This window comes from Podarcis melisellensis (genome assembly GCF_964234715.1).
Source record: "Podarcis melisellensis genome assembly, chromosome: 11".
NCBI classification, from domain to species: domain Eukaryota; kingdom Metazoa; phylum Chordata; class Lepidosauria; order Squamata; family Lacertidae; genus Podarcis; species Podarcis melisellensis.
The window spans coordinates 43,217,787-43,232,613 of NC_138543.1; the positions used below are offsets into that span (position 1 = coordinate 43,217,787).

The 14,827-nt window shown below is 44.2% G+C and overlaps 1 protein-coding gene across 1 annotated transcript in view; it reads left to right on the forward strand.

Annotated features, from left to right (window-relative positions):
* The first annotated feature begins 620 nt into the window (after positions 1 to 620).
* HCN1 (hyperpolarization activated cyclic nucleotide gated potassium channel 1) overlaps positions 621 to 14,827 on the forward strand; it is a 178,253-nt gene continuing 164,046 nt past the window's right edge. Inside the window, exon 1 of the mRNA XM_081929652.1 lies at positions 621 to 1,125. Within this exon, the coding sequence (XP_081785778.1) occupies positions 728 to 1,125 (398 nt within the window). The 5' untranslated portion in view covers positions 621 to 727. The remainder of the gene's footprint in view (positions 1,126 to 14,827) is intronic.

Here is a 14,827-nt window from a genome sequence, read left to right on the forward strand (position 1 = left end):
ATGCGACCTCATCTAACCTCATCCCAAGCAGGCGAGTGCTCATCAGCGCGCCAACGTCGTCTAACGTCCCTCGCTGCGGACAAACCGGGGGAGTGAAATGCTCAATGAACAGCTCGTTCCGGGGGGAGGGCGCCCGGTTCCTACAAACGGCACCGGGCGGACGCCCCGTCTGCAAGGCGAAACCCCCAGCTGGGTTGCATCTCCACGCCTGCACAACCTCGGAAGCCGTCCTTCGTGCTAAAGGCACCGGGACCGAGGAGCGATCGTGGAAGGCAAATCTGTGCAAGTGAAGCCAGCTTGGGAGCCCCGGTGCCTTTCTTTGGGTAGCGGCGATGTGAGGAGGAAACGCTGGCTCAGGCCAGCTGCCTGACGGCGCGCTCCATCCTCCCTCCCTCCTTCCCTCCTCCCGGGCTCGTCCGGGTCGCTCAATGTCAAGCGAAGGGAAGCGGGCTCAGGCGCGCCGCTGCGGTCGGCAGAGGGCGCTCGAAGGGAGCCTGCCGCCCGCCCGCCCGCTGCCTCTGGCTCGGCCCTCCTCCCCTCTCCCGTCGGTCCCCTTGCCACGCGAGGCGCGCCAGAAGGGGCAGAGGAGCCGCTGAAGGGCGGGCAGCAGTCGCAGCCGCCGCCGCTGCAAGACGGAGCCGGCTCGCCTGGCCGGCGCTGCCTCCCTCGCTCGCTCTCCCGCGCCACCTCCCTTCCTCCGCCTCCCGGCCGCTCGCTGGGCAGAGGCATGGAGGGCAGCAAGCCCGGCTCGTCGCCCGGCAGCCGCGACGACGGCAGCCCCAGCGCCAACGCCTGCTTCCAGGGCAAGGCGGCGGCGGACAAGGCGCTGGGCAGCCCGGGAGCCGGCGGCGGCAGCCTCAAGGACCATGGCAACTCGGTGTGCTTCAAAGTGGACGGCGGAAGCGGCGGCGGCGGCGGTGGAGAGGAGCCGGCGGTGGGCTTCGACGATGCCGACGCCGCCGGGCGCCAATACGGCTTCATGCAGCGCCAGTTCACCTCCATGCTGCAGCCCGGGGTCAACAAATTCTCCCTCCGCATGTTCGGCAGCCAGAAGGCGGTGGAGAAGGAGCAGGAAAGGGTTAAAACTGCAGGCTTCTGGATCATCCACCCCTACAGCGATTTCAGGTGAGGGGCGAGAGGGGTCGTCTGGGGTTATTTTCTGGGGTGGGTCGGGGAATCGATTTTTCTGTTGGTCACGGTGCGCGCGCGCGCAAAAACCGAGGCATGTGTCAGCTCTGCCTCCCCAAAGATCTGCTTGTGCAGTTTGGGCATTTTGAGTGTCTGTGATGCTCTGGTGCCCAATTTTGATCCTAGTCCCTGACGTGGGTAGCTGAAGCTGAACTCTCTGGAAGAAATAAATATTCCTATCTCCTCCTCTCTCTGTCTCCACTCAACCCACCTCAACAGAAGCTCAGAGTTCTGAAGAATGGCAATTTTCCTGAACTTGATCCCCTCCAACCTATTTCCTCTGCCCACCCCCTTTGCAAAGTCTTCGTTGGCGTTCAGAGAAAGAACATGCCAAGTGCTGGAATGGGGAGCATCGAAGAGGCTCTGCCCACAGAGCTTTGAAAGTGCTCACACATATGCATAGAAGCCCAGGTTGGCTTCTTGTTTCATTGGTAGCATTGCTCAGAAGTAAGTTCCACTCCGCTCAGGTGTGCTGTGCGCAAGATTGTAACCTTAGACTTTCCCAAAGTTCTTGAAACCTCAGGGTCCCACAACCCTCCATTTTTTGAAGGACAGTGAGCCAGTGGCCTTCCAGAAGTTGTTGGGCGACTATCGGCCATCCTGGGTGCGGTTGATTGGCGCTGGAGTCCAACAATGGCTAGAGGACTGGAGGTTCCTCACTTCTAGACTTTCTTTCCATCGGCTGTACTGAACACAATGAAATAACTCACCCCCAACTTGTTTCCACCAAACTCTCGTCTAGATAGAAGAAACACAAATGCTACTTACTGCCCAACTTCCAGTCTTGCCCAGGTGACATGTCACTGACCTTCAGAGATGGAGGTTAGATTATTTTCCATTTGCACTTAAAGACAACTCTCACATCCCTTTTCCAGGTGGACGATATAAGGGAGTCCTCCCCTCCCAGGATGCTGCAAGTTTCATGGGTCACTTTTTGGCATTCCAGTAAAATGGAGCTTTGCACAGGGAAAAAAAATATATAACTTTGGCAAGCCAAGCATGTGAAATGTGGCTTGATTCTCTCCCCCGGTCCCTAATTTAGGGAGTATAATTTTTTCATCTGCAAAGGAAAAGCTAATCGTTTTGGCTATCTTGGAAGAACTGCATGGAAACTGGGGCATGATAAACTAAAATTGAGGAATACCGTTTTCACTCAAACCCAGAAACTGCAAACATCTAAAATATGTACCTTCCTATTTTAAATATCCAAAGTCATGGTGACTTATTCCCTATCAAGCTGTCCCAGGAGAATAAACACCCTTTGCTTCATTTAAAAAATCCTTGTATGGTGCTGGCTACGGGAACAGTGCAACTGACCTTGACTAATGTCCTGTGCAGATGTTCTTCTCTATACATCATTGGGGCAGGGGAGAAGATTGTAATCTTGCCAACTGGCTCTGCCTCCTTGGCACACCCAACGTGTTGCATTTATTGTCTCTGAATGGTGTATGCATGATTTTTGCGAATGGGGCCTACATGTTTAAGTCTCTATGTGACTATTCTGTCCATTGTGTGGACTAAAGTTGTGTCAAGGGGGCAGGGTCATCTGGCACAATCTCCATCTACCCCTTCTATATTCAGGGAATAATACATTCACAAGGCTTTAGGTTCTTTTATTAAAACTTTGCTTCCTTCATGCCTCAGTCTGTCAGTGCTGTATGTCAGAAAAAGACAAGAATATGAGCAAATCAGAAAGACAGAAGACAGAGAGAAATAGGACTCTCTCTCTCTCTCTCTCTCTCTCTCTCTCTCTCTCTGTGTGTGTGTGTGTGTGTGTGTGTTGCCCTTAAAATGAAAGCTTTTATGTCTTGAGTCATGGTATATCCATGGGAAGTTTAAAAACACGAACATGTAAGATTCAGGCTCTTAGTTAAAATTTGCACTGCTTATTATTGTCGCTCAGTCTGATATGCGTGTGAAAGCTTTTTTGTCTGACAACTGCACATTTTTAGCTCTCTTCCCAGATACTTTTGGAAAGGCTGTGCTATTAGCTTGATAAAAAAGCAGGAACCTGAAAAAAAAAAGGATTACATGGATTGAGGGCAACTGGGATTTTGCTTAATGATTTTTGGCCAGAGTGGGGTTTGTCCTTATTAATTTACCTGGTGCTTGAAAGTCATCCAGAACGCGGTATCTCCTTGAGCTATACTATTATGTGCTGGAGGGACGCATGTGGGGAGAAATAACATTAACTAGTAGAATTTATGCACCATCCTTAACTGGGAGCTATCCAGGGTATTGAATAATAATGCATCTGGAAATCCCAGCTTTAACCTTGGAATCTGTGTCCTTGTCATTTCCAGAGTATACATCATGTCTGCTCCCATATATCCTGTAGCAGATGTAGTTTTCCCTTCTCATGTGTGTAAAAGAGGATGTCATAAGGGAGAAAGCAGTGTTAAGTTTCATTGACCTTCTGAGACATACCATTCATAGTTGGCTTGGAACAGTCTTCATATTCATGAGATCTGTCAGGTAGATGAAAAAGAATCAGTTGTGTCTTGCGTGAGATAGATTGCAGGAAGCGTAGAATGAGATGGGCATGAAGGCCATTTAAATCTGAAAAAGGATAGCTACACACAATATAATAGAAAAATGCATCTCCGAAGATTGTTGTATCGCTTTATTCAAATGTGTATAGTTTTACACAAGATGCTAATACAATTAACCTTTGCATATTGTTTACTAATTGCAAGGTGTCATAAGTTTAGGTCATGAATTTCCATGCAAACATTGTGTATACTCAGAGCACCATGGCATCTTAACATACTAAGGGATTGATTGCTTTGCAATCCTTTCATGTAAAATGTATTTGTAATAAATATTGAGTTGCTTACGGATGCTGTGAAAAAATGCTCCTCTATAGGACCAAGCATCTCGTGGTAAATATATATATATATGAATTTGTGGAGGTGATGTGATAAAGTGGTGTCTAGTAAACAGTCCTTGAGCTTTACCAGTTGGTGGTAATTCAGTGCCTGTCTCTACTAATCTATGATAGTGCTGGCATTTTAATATATACTAGTCAGTTCAGCTGTCCTTACATATTATTGTTATCATCATCATCATCATCCCAGGGTGCTTCACAACAGAAAAATACACAATGAGAATACAAAGCACATAATAAAAGAAAAAGAAAAACAAGCAAATTTGAGGGGAAAGCTTATTTATGGCCTGTGCTTTGCAGAAACAATGGATACATAGTGTATTGGCATGTTTAAGAAATTAAGGAAATCAGTACGTCCTGGTGATTGTGGACAGAGACAAATGGCCACCAAGTACTATTCCAATGAGCTGCCTTACCTCTGGCAGTCTCACTGAAGAAATGGAAGTGAGCAATTATGTGAAGAGATTCTTAGGGCTGAACTATGGTTTTAATTCTGGTACACTATTTTTAAAGTGTGTGTGTGTAGTGTTGTCGGTTGTGAATGCTATGTATGTGTATGCTAAAATGATCCGTGTTTACTGTCATGAAAAAATGGAATCAGTACCCTGTCATTTTCCTGATCAAGCCAGCACATCTGTGTGGTGGTTGTTGCTGCTGAATTTCTCCCCTTCGCATCCTTATGAGGTTCCAAAGTGAGCTCCAACAGCATAAAAATACAAGATTAAATTAAATTTGAACAATTTACAGTCAATTGAATAGGGTGGGTCAGGTGTCAAAGGTCAGGGTATAGACTTTATGTCACCACACGTATATCTTGATGGTGGCACCATGTATTTTGCATGTGCACAAAAAGGAACTAGAGTATGAAATAGTTCTGCCCTTGCAATTATTTGGGATCTGCTCTGGGCTGGCGACAATGAACTATTCAAGAAAATGAATGAATGGCAACACACAGTGAAACAAGAAGTTTGGCATTGTTCTTAACCGGCTTAACACTTCAGAACTGACCACTGTCAGGAACCTGGGTCCATCTTGCAGACCCAACACATTTTTGAGAACCATTTTTGTATTTGTGAATGAACCTTTTGGTATGTAGTTCCGTTGGCAGTTCTTGTGTCTCATATAGGCACGAAGCAACTGTGTTTGGAAGGATAGTCTTATTCTTCATACTAGCAAAGTTACCTTCATGCATAATCGCCAGATTAAATTTTTACACTTACTATAGAATGTAAATCAACCTGGATGCTATGTTTATGAACTAAATGAATTTTGATAGAAATGAAATGAGTTGTGCTGATGATACATACTGTGCTGAATAAAATCAGTTCCAGATCAATCTACTTCCCCTGTCTGTCCTCTTCCAGCTTTCCTGCCAACCTGGTTTTGATCCACCTGAAGCTCCATCTTGCTGGGATGTCATTGCCCGCGCTAGAAGGTTGAAGGGACCTGTGTATGGGTTTAATAGGGCTTCTTAGGAAATGCATAGTGTTGAGTCTGAGAGATGAATGGTGAGAGAGCAAGGTTGTATCTGGATGAGGGCAACAATATGTCTGTCTGTGAAGGGTGGAAATTTCCATGGGTTTCTTGAAGTGGCCTACTTGTGCATTTAAAATTGGGAATGTGGCTTCCTAAGAAAGACGTTCCTACACCTAATAGGCACTGGTATTATTCATGCACGTGAGAAAGGATATATTGCAAAGAATAGAATGTGATCTTCGCATATCTTTGGACATTTACTTGGCTTGCAGAAAGGAGGATGTGTGGCTAATTCATGCTTCCTCTTTCCATGTTTCCAGGCAAGGGTGTGAAGTGGTAACACACATATATTCCCTAAGCGAAATGTGTACGTGGACTTGCACAGATCCTCATGGGAGAGATGCATGACTTGTGTCCTCAGATGTTACCTGGGAGGAGACGATATAGCACAGACTTTTTGTTGCCTTCCATAGCCACAGACTTCCATCGTATCATTTGGTTTCATTATACAGTGTTAGAAACTCAGATATATGAACTAGGCATCAAATGGCTCCCTAAACCAGGATTACAGTTGCCAAAAGAGAATGTCTAGTTGCCATTATGGGGTAAGACAGCTCAAAATTCATATTTTTCAGTACTTGGTTATTTGGTTACTGAATTTCATTCTGATTGTACAGATAAAATGTCATAGGTAGAATTCTACACAATGTGTTGTTAGTGTGTGAAAACAGTCAAGATCCACTGATACTCAGGCATGCACCTCCAGATGGTGGAGACTACAGATGCCATAATGATGTTTGGCCATCTTCACTGTTCCCCCCCTGAAATTTGATGAATACTGATTCATAAAACCTTGCAACTCATTTTGCTGTTAATACAGATTTGCTCTATAATGGGGTATTTCTCCTGGACGCTCCGTTAATAACTCTTGAGTGAAACCACCCATTCCATCTTGTTCTGATCCTCTTAATTGGTGGGCGCAACGCAACAAATTGCACCTACAGGAGCAAATCTATGTGCCACATATCTCAGTGAAACATAACTGTATAAGAAGCACTGAGTCCCATTGAAACCAAGACAATTTAAGAAAGACCTGGAGTGTGCCATGCATTTATTCCCTCTCAGATGCAAATCTTGCAACACTTCATTGGTCAGCCTGAACCACGGTTAATGTTAAACACCTTCATCAGTGCTAATCCATGGCCAATGCTTTCCAGAGCTGACTTCTTATCAGGTTGGGGAAGCAACTGTTTTGCATGCAGAAGATTCCAGATAGGACTGGGAATGTCCCCCCCCCTTAAAATAAAATAAAATCCCGGAGAGCTGTTGCAGTGAGAGTCGAATATACCTAGCTAGATGTAGAAGGCAGCTTCCTATGTTCCACTGCTCTCCCCAGAGCCTGAAACAGCTGAGTACTCCATCTGAGCCCTGAGCAGCAGAGGCTTGCGTTGAGCTGGTGACCAGGCATGCAAGCCTTCTTCATTTGTTTCCATCAGCATAACATCTCCTGCTGCATGTGTTAGAAGTGATCTTGCTCCTGAAGCAGATGGTTAAGCGAGGGGCTGGTGGAAAGCTCATGCTACTTCATTTACCAGCTCAATCCAAGCATCAACTCATCATCTTAGGGCTGAGCATCCTGACCACAGAGCAAGCAAACTGGTATTTAATTTGTCTGCTCCTGGCTATCTCTCTCTGTGCTGGCAAATGGGATGAGGAAGAAGAAGAAGGAGCCATGAGTGGGATGAGGATGTGGAAGAAAGATAGAAAATAGGACCTATATGCGAGGGTTCCTTTTTGTGGGAGACAGTAGGAGGTGTGCCTGTGCAGTGCGGGGTGTTTGGCTTCATGTGTGACAATTCACAGGGGGCTGTTTGCAGGAGAGGGAGGCAGTGTTGTGAGAATGGAGTTGAGTAGAGGAACAAATGTTCCTTCTGTAGCCCCTACCCCACCCCACCCCATTTCCACCAAGTTTCCACTTGCTAGATTATTAGCAATTGGGGGGAGAGGGGAACCACAAAATAGTAAGAGAAAACCAAAATAATTTACATAGCACAAAGTGACCATATACAGTGGTACTTCAGGTTGCATATGCTTCAGGTTACATACGCTTCAGGTTACAGACTCTGCTAACCCAGAAATAGTACCTCGGGTTAAGAGCTTTGCTTCAGGATGAGAACAGAAATTGTGCTCCGGCAGCGCGGCAGCAGCAGGAGGCCCCATTAGCTAAAGTGGTGCTTCAGGTTAAGAACAGTTTCAGGTTAAGAACGGACCTCCAGAACAGATTAAGTACTTAACCCGAGGTACCACTGTATTTAACAGTGTACTCTAAGGAAATGTTTCAGGCTTTCTTGGCTACAGGAGTACAGTAAATGTATGTATAACACACATATTTTATAGGAATTGGTGGTACTGAAATAAAAAGAAATGTCTAGTCCAAAATACCTAGAAAATAGTCACCTGCAATTATATGCATTTTGGTTATATGTAGGCTGTGGTCCTATATTTCCTGTGTGTAGTAGTAGTAATATTTGTTTGGTTGTTTCATAAAATGTATACACTTCTTGATTGTAAAATAAAAAAAAAACCCTCAAAGCAGTTTATTGTACAAAGATAAATGAATAATGTAGTGGCCGCTGCTGGATTACTGTTTTTCTTTTGGCATCCTGGTGACTTTTAAAAAGATTTATAAACCACTTAATCCATAAGCTCTTTTAGGTGGTATACATAATGTTTTTTCCCTTGTTGGTGTTGTAGTTCTTCTTGTGCTTTGATTTGTAGCAACTTTGCTTTGCCTATTTTGCTGCAGGGCTCCTGTGCTCGTCACTGCTTTGTGTTCTGATGGAACAAGATTTTGCAGGTGTTATATAAGCTGCACCATCAAAGGCCACTTTCTTTGTCCCCTGGTAGTCTGCTCAAAGGAAATATCAAGAGTCTCCTGGGGCGCCTTAAAGCCTAACAATGTTTGTAGCATGAGCTTAGGTGGGTTTCCGATGCCTGAAATAGACACCCACGTGCATGTATATGTATGCATACATATACAGGGTGAGTCCTTTAAAAGAGGTCCCCCTGGGTACAGAGTACACATGTTCCACGGGGCCTGTTTTAAAAGACTCACCCTGTATGTGCACACACCCTATGGCAGAGTGAATAAATTGATTCTATTTATTTGTTTGCCAAGTAAGTCCAAAGAGAACGTGCCATTCTACAGGGAATTAATGTCCAATTAAGAAATGATTATGTAAGTGGCCTGACAGATCTTTTCTCTGAATGGTTCCACGTATTTTTTCACAATCCAGTTGTGCCGCTGGAGCTGTGTGTCTCCGTTTTCTCTTGCACAAAGGCTCCCTTGGTAGAAACCCTGTGATTTTTGTGTGTGACACTACTCACTGGTACATTGTGATGGTAACCACAATGATTCTACCAAGTTATGAATACCGACATCTCGTTATTATTATTTCTACTTCTACCTGTGCAAGTATTTTGGTTTCAGACGAGTGGTTAAACTGGTTTTGCTTCTGTTGCCGCCAGAAAGTTGCAGATGCATCCAGAAGCTGACCATTGGTGGGTTCCATTCATATGTTTAAAGGATATTCATTTAGGCAACTAGACATTAATACAACAACAACAACAACAATAATAACCACAACAACAACAACAACAACAACAACAACAACAACAATAATACAGCGGTACCTTGGGTTGCATATGCTTCAGGTTACATACGCTTCAGGTTACATACTCCGTTAACCCAGAAATAGTACCTCGGGTTAAGAACTTTGCTTCAGGATGAGAACAGAAATTGTGCTCCGGCGGCGCAGCGGCAGCAGGAGGCCCCATTAGCTAAAGTGGTGCTTCAGGTTAAGAGCAGTTTCAGGTTAAGAACGGACCTCCGGAACAAATAAAGTACGTAACCAGAGGTACCACTGTAATAATAATAATAACAGTAGTAGTAGTAGTTTTTAGTATTTATACCCTGCCCATCTGGCTGGGTTTCCCCAGCCATTCTCAACTTGACTGAAAAGCAAAATACTCAACACACAAGTTTGCATGTCTTAAACCAGGAATGTCGACCCTTTTTGCAGCTTGAGCTGCACATTCTCTTTGGGCACCTTCTGAGGGGCGCATTTTACTTTCGTACTGCAGGCTGTTTTCTGCACACATCCTCCATCTTCCATCCAGGCAGGCAAGAAGCATTAACAGAATTTAAGGACGCATTCTACTCAGGCATGTGCTTTTCCACTAAGCTGTGGTTCCTCCTTTATAACCATCTGCCTTATAAGAATCAGTTTATTTATGGCTTAAAAGGAATACTTTTCTGGCTTAAACGCATGCACATTGATTAATAGCTTATCCTTAGTTACCGGTATTTGTTTGAAGAGTCTTACCAATTTTATCTGTGTTTTTAATTATGCATATTTTCTTTTTTTAATTGCTGTGTGGATTGTATCTGTTATTTTTCTGCACCGCTTAGCTCTTTGATCAAGCAGTCTGTGCATCTTCTAAATAAGTAAATAAATAAAATTTAGAAATGCTTTGTGAGAATGGTTTTCCTTCGTCCTCGCACAGTCCTCATTAATAATTTCAAAATGTTGCATTCCTTATGTGACACTGCCTGGTGCAACAACTCTTATTAACCAAGGCTCAAAGAAGTGTTGTCTGTCCAAGAGTTCTTTAGATTTAGGTTTCCAAACTGCATTGTGATATGACATTGGAGTTAGCTGGTCAAAGAAGACTCAAGTTTAAATAATTACTTTGGGCAAGTGTGTGCACTTGTGTGAGCGTAAACTGGATTTGGGCCTTGACTTCTTAAATACTTTTTCATTCATGGTAGTTGGTTTCTAATAGAATCATAGTGTTGGAAATGCTGGCTGCCACAGCTTCCCTCATTGGTGGTTTCCCAGACTCAGGTTGAAAACCTTAAAGAAGACCTCCCAACCTTCCAAACCTTCCAAGGAGGTTTGTTCTGCTGTCAACATACGCAGAGACTTCACAGTTAGTCAAAATGTTTCGGAAAAGCAATGTTGATACATCTGTATTACTGTTACTTACTGAAATAATAATACATTCCTGGTCTCCTACTACCTCAATTAGTATGCACGTAGAGTGATAATTAGAAAGCAAAAAAGCACTATTGTTCAGTTCCAGAAATGACAGGATTATCTTGTGCCTCACAACAACAGCATGCGCTGCACAGCGAATTTTAACTTAGAAAATCCCTCTTGCTCATGCCCTTCTCGCTTTTTCCCCAAGGAGAGAACAAGGAGTGAGGTCTGCCTTCAATTAACATTTCCAGCTTATATTGATTGATATTGCGCTACTAAAAATGGCCATGACGCTATAAATTAGTCTGAGACCTTCAGACAATTTACACCTGCAGAAGTCCCATTAATTTCAGTGGAATATAGCAGGGAAAATTATCTAAAGGGCTGCAGCCTAAGTGGTTAACCTAATAGTTAGTCATAAAAATAACTATGCGGATCATAAAAAGGGTAGGTATCAGTGCTGCTGGATCGCCATCTTTCCCCGACATTGTAAAATGTGAGAATTGCACCTTTCCTATATTACACATTCTGTATGAATGGCTCTTATATTTTTATGCACAGAAATGTGGATTGTGAAACATGTTTCTGTACTTAGTCCTCCAAGGACACAGTAGGTTTCCTTGGAAAAGCGAGTACAGTGGATTTAGTTGCAGAACCCTCTTTCTGTATGCAGATTGTATTTGCTGGAATGGGGCATTGATCTGTATGTAGGTCTAAGGGAGGATGGGGAATATTTGTGGCTCTCTATATGCACATCTGAGGGACGCGGGTGGCGCTGTAGGTTAAACCACAGAGCCTAGGACTTGCTGATCAGAAGGTCGGCCGTTCGAATCCCCGTGATGGGGTGAGCTCCCGTTGCTCAGTCCCAGCTCCTGCCAACCTAGCAGTTCGAAAGCATGTCAAAGTGCAAGTAGATAAATAGGTACCGCTCCGGCGGGAAGGTAAACGGCGTTTCTATGCGCTGCTCTGGTTTGCCAGAAGTGGCTTAGTCATGCTGGCCACATGACCCGGAAGCTGTCTGTGGACAAACACCAGCTCCCTCGGGCAATAAAGCGAGATGAGAGACGCAACCCAAGAGTCAGTCACGACTGGACCTAATGGTCAGGGGTCCCTTTACCTTTACCATTTATATGCACATTTGGAACTAAATTATGTGTGCGTTTGGGAACATTCATGTGCATGTTCCCCAAACCTCTAACTCCTTATTCTTCCAGAATATTGAGCTTTCTAGCTTGGATAAATCTATATACTGTAAATAACCTTGCCAGAAACATACGGATGAGCAGTTGAAGTTGCTTTTGAGATTTGTGGTGGGTCTTTCAGAGTTTGCAGCAAATGTCATATCCTGGAAGTTGGGTGAAAAAAGAACAACCTGAATAAAAAAAGAAATGCCTTATCTACAGCAGCCTCTTCCTCATACCCAAAAATTGCCTATGGCAGGAATCTACCATCAGACATGGATCTTTTTGTGCTTTGAGCTTACTTTGTATTTCAGTGAAAGTCCACTATCCTAACCTAAGGCAAACACAGGAAGAGAGGGAGAATAACTGTTCATGAGGATGGTGCATGTCTCCTTAAGGGGGAAGAAGGGATTCCTGAGAACGGGAGCAGCTCAGACTGGTACTTATCAAAGCTAGATAGATAGTGTCCCAAATCTGCTCAGGAGGGTGTTGGTGAGAAATGACAGCATTGTATGTTTGTGGGGTAGGACAGAGGAGGAAAACAGAGATGGCTGTAGTATCTGTGGGCAGGCCAAGTTTGTTTCAGAAAGAGATGAGGAAGGTATGAGAGAGAACTAAAGCCAAATTTTGAGCAACCCCTGTTTCATTTGAAACTACAAAAAAGACTTCTTCTACAGGTCCTGTGTTGCTTATGCATCGTGTTTTGACGCTGCAAACACCAGTTCTCTGTTAGTTTGCTGACACATATTGAAGCGTTGACACAGAAAGTGCAACGCAGCAATTGCATACGTTACCACTGAGCCTGCCCCTCTGCCGACTTTTCAGTAGTGGGTGAAAAATACTACTGTTGCTAATTTGTGCACACAGGGCTTTTTCTAGTCCCTTTTGCTGCTGGAGCTCCACTATTAAAACTTGTTTGGGCTTGGAAAGCAGTTTTGTAGCTCTATGTGACGAGTCCCTTCAGAGGTAACGGTTAGCAGACCACCAACATATATATGCTCCTCCTTGATTTATTTATTTTTAAAATCACTGGCTAAGGGTTATTTGACGAAAACAACCAGTTCCTTCCAGCCTCTGCAGTCCCACATGCTGTTTAGAGAAATATGCTTCATATGCAGGTTTGACCCATAGTATCTCCAGTTGAAGGCTGTCTAAATCAGAGGGTGTTTTGGTGCTAAACCGGTGTCAGTAATGGACTGGATAAGGGTGAAGCTCAACTGAGACAAGAGAGAGCTGCTCATGGTCAGTCAAAAGGCAGATTGGGTTATAGGGATCCATTCTATGCTGGATGGGGTTACACTGCCCCTGGGTTTACTCTTCCACCACCACCTCCTCCTTCTCCCGTTCTTAGTAAAAATACAGTCGTGCCTCGGAAGTTGAACAGAATCCATCCCAGAAGTCCGTTCAACTTCCAAAACATTTGGAAACCAAGGCGCGGCTTCCGATTGGCTGCAGGAAGCTCCTGCAGCCAATCAGAACCTGCGGAACCAGCATTGGAAGTTCAGGTTCCAAAGAACATTCACAAACCAGAACACTCACTTCCGGGTTTGCGGCGTTTGGGAGCCAAAATGTTCGACTTGCAAGGCGTTTTGAATCCAATGTACGACTGTATTTGTAATCGGTCTTGTATTTGTACGGATAGCAGGACGAGATGGAACAAATAAAGCCCCACAGAGCTCAGCTATTCAATAACTTAAGGACCACCTTCCCCCATACAGACCGACCCAGACCCTGTGCTTGTCATCTGAGGCTCTTCTCTATGTCCCCACTCCCTGAGATGTTTGGGTGTGTGTGTGGCAACACAAGAATGGGCCTTTTCTGTCGTGGCTCCTCAACTGTGGAATTCTCTCCCCAGAGAGATGTGCCTGGCGACATCATTAAATGTCTTTAGGCACCAGGCAAAAACATTCTTCTGTACCCAGACCTTCGGTCATTAAATAATTCTATGTCCTGTTAAAGCTGTGGGAGAGGGGTGGGGGACTGTTACTATGATTATTTTATTATTATACTGTCTGTTATTATGCTTTTTTATTATGTTTTTATTATTGTGTTACATAAAATGTGTTCTTAATGTTGTACAGCACCTTAGGATCTTTTTATAAAGGGTGGTTCATCATCATCATCATCAAACACACCATGAGAAACATACAGTTTTAGCAGAGTAAGGCAGCTAAAACCAATCAACAGTAGAACTGGTTAAACAATTACGACAAATTTGATTAATTAAGGATACATTCCAGCATACAAAGCGGGACCAGTGAGGGGGGTGGTCAGCAGGGAGTTTGAAGCACCATTCAAAGAGGCCTGGACCCAGCCTTTCTCAACCTTGCCCCCCCCCAATGTTCTTGAACTACGACTTCCATAATCTCTCTAGGGATGGCTAGGGATTATGGGAGTTGTAGTGAAAGAACATCTAAAAACCCACCGTAGAGAAAGGCTGTGCTAGGCAATGGAACCTGGAGAAAAACCCAAATACAGGGACTCCTTCGGGTATTTGCTTTCCAATCCATTTAGAGGTTTAAGGATACATATTGGCACCACCAAACCTTTTGAGAGAAATGCTTAACCCAGTTTCATTTGTGCATGTGTTTGGGTGGGTGTGTGAATTAAATGTACAGCAGACGACTTGTTAATTGTCTAAAGCCTTTCAGCCATCTTTTCCCTGGACCTGTTTTCCCTGGAGGCTGGAACTCAATTTTGAAATTCATCGTGTGTTCAGTGCTAATTCCTAGAGGTCTCGTGCTAGACGTAGCAAAGCAAATTAAAGACAAAAAATATTGAGTGTCATTTGTGCCATTCCCAAGGTTACCAATAGATTTCAAGAAGTATATGCTAACAGAAGATGAATTCTAATTTAGACACCCCTGTGGCACCTGCCAGCTTCTCTGTCCACCCCAATTTTATTTTTTAAGTTTTTGTTGGGGGGAGGTTGTTGTCTGTACCTCCTGCAATATTTTATTTGGAGGTGTGGTTTTTTTTGGGGGGGTGTGATGGTTCTGAACTTTGTCAGCCCCCCCCCCAAATGGGTATTTTGTGATGCCAACAACCTTAGA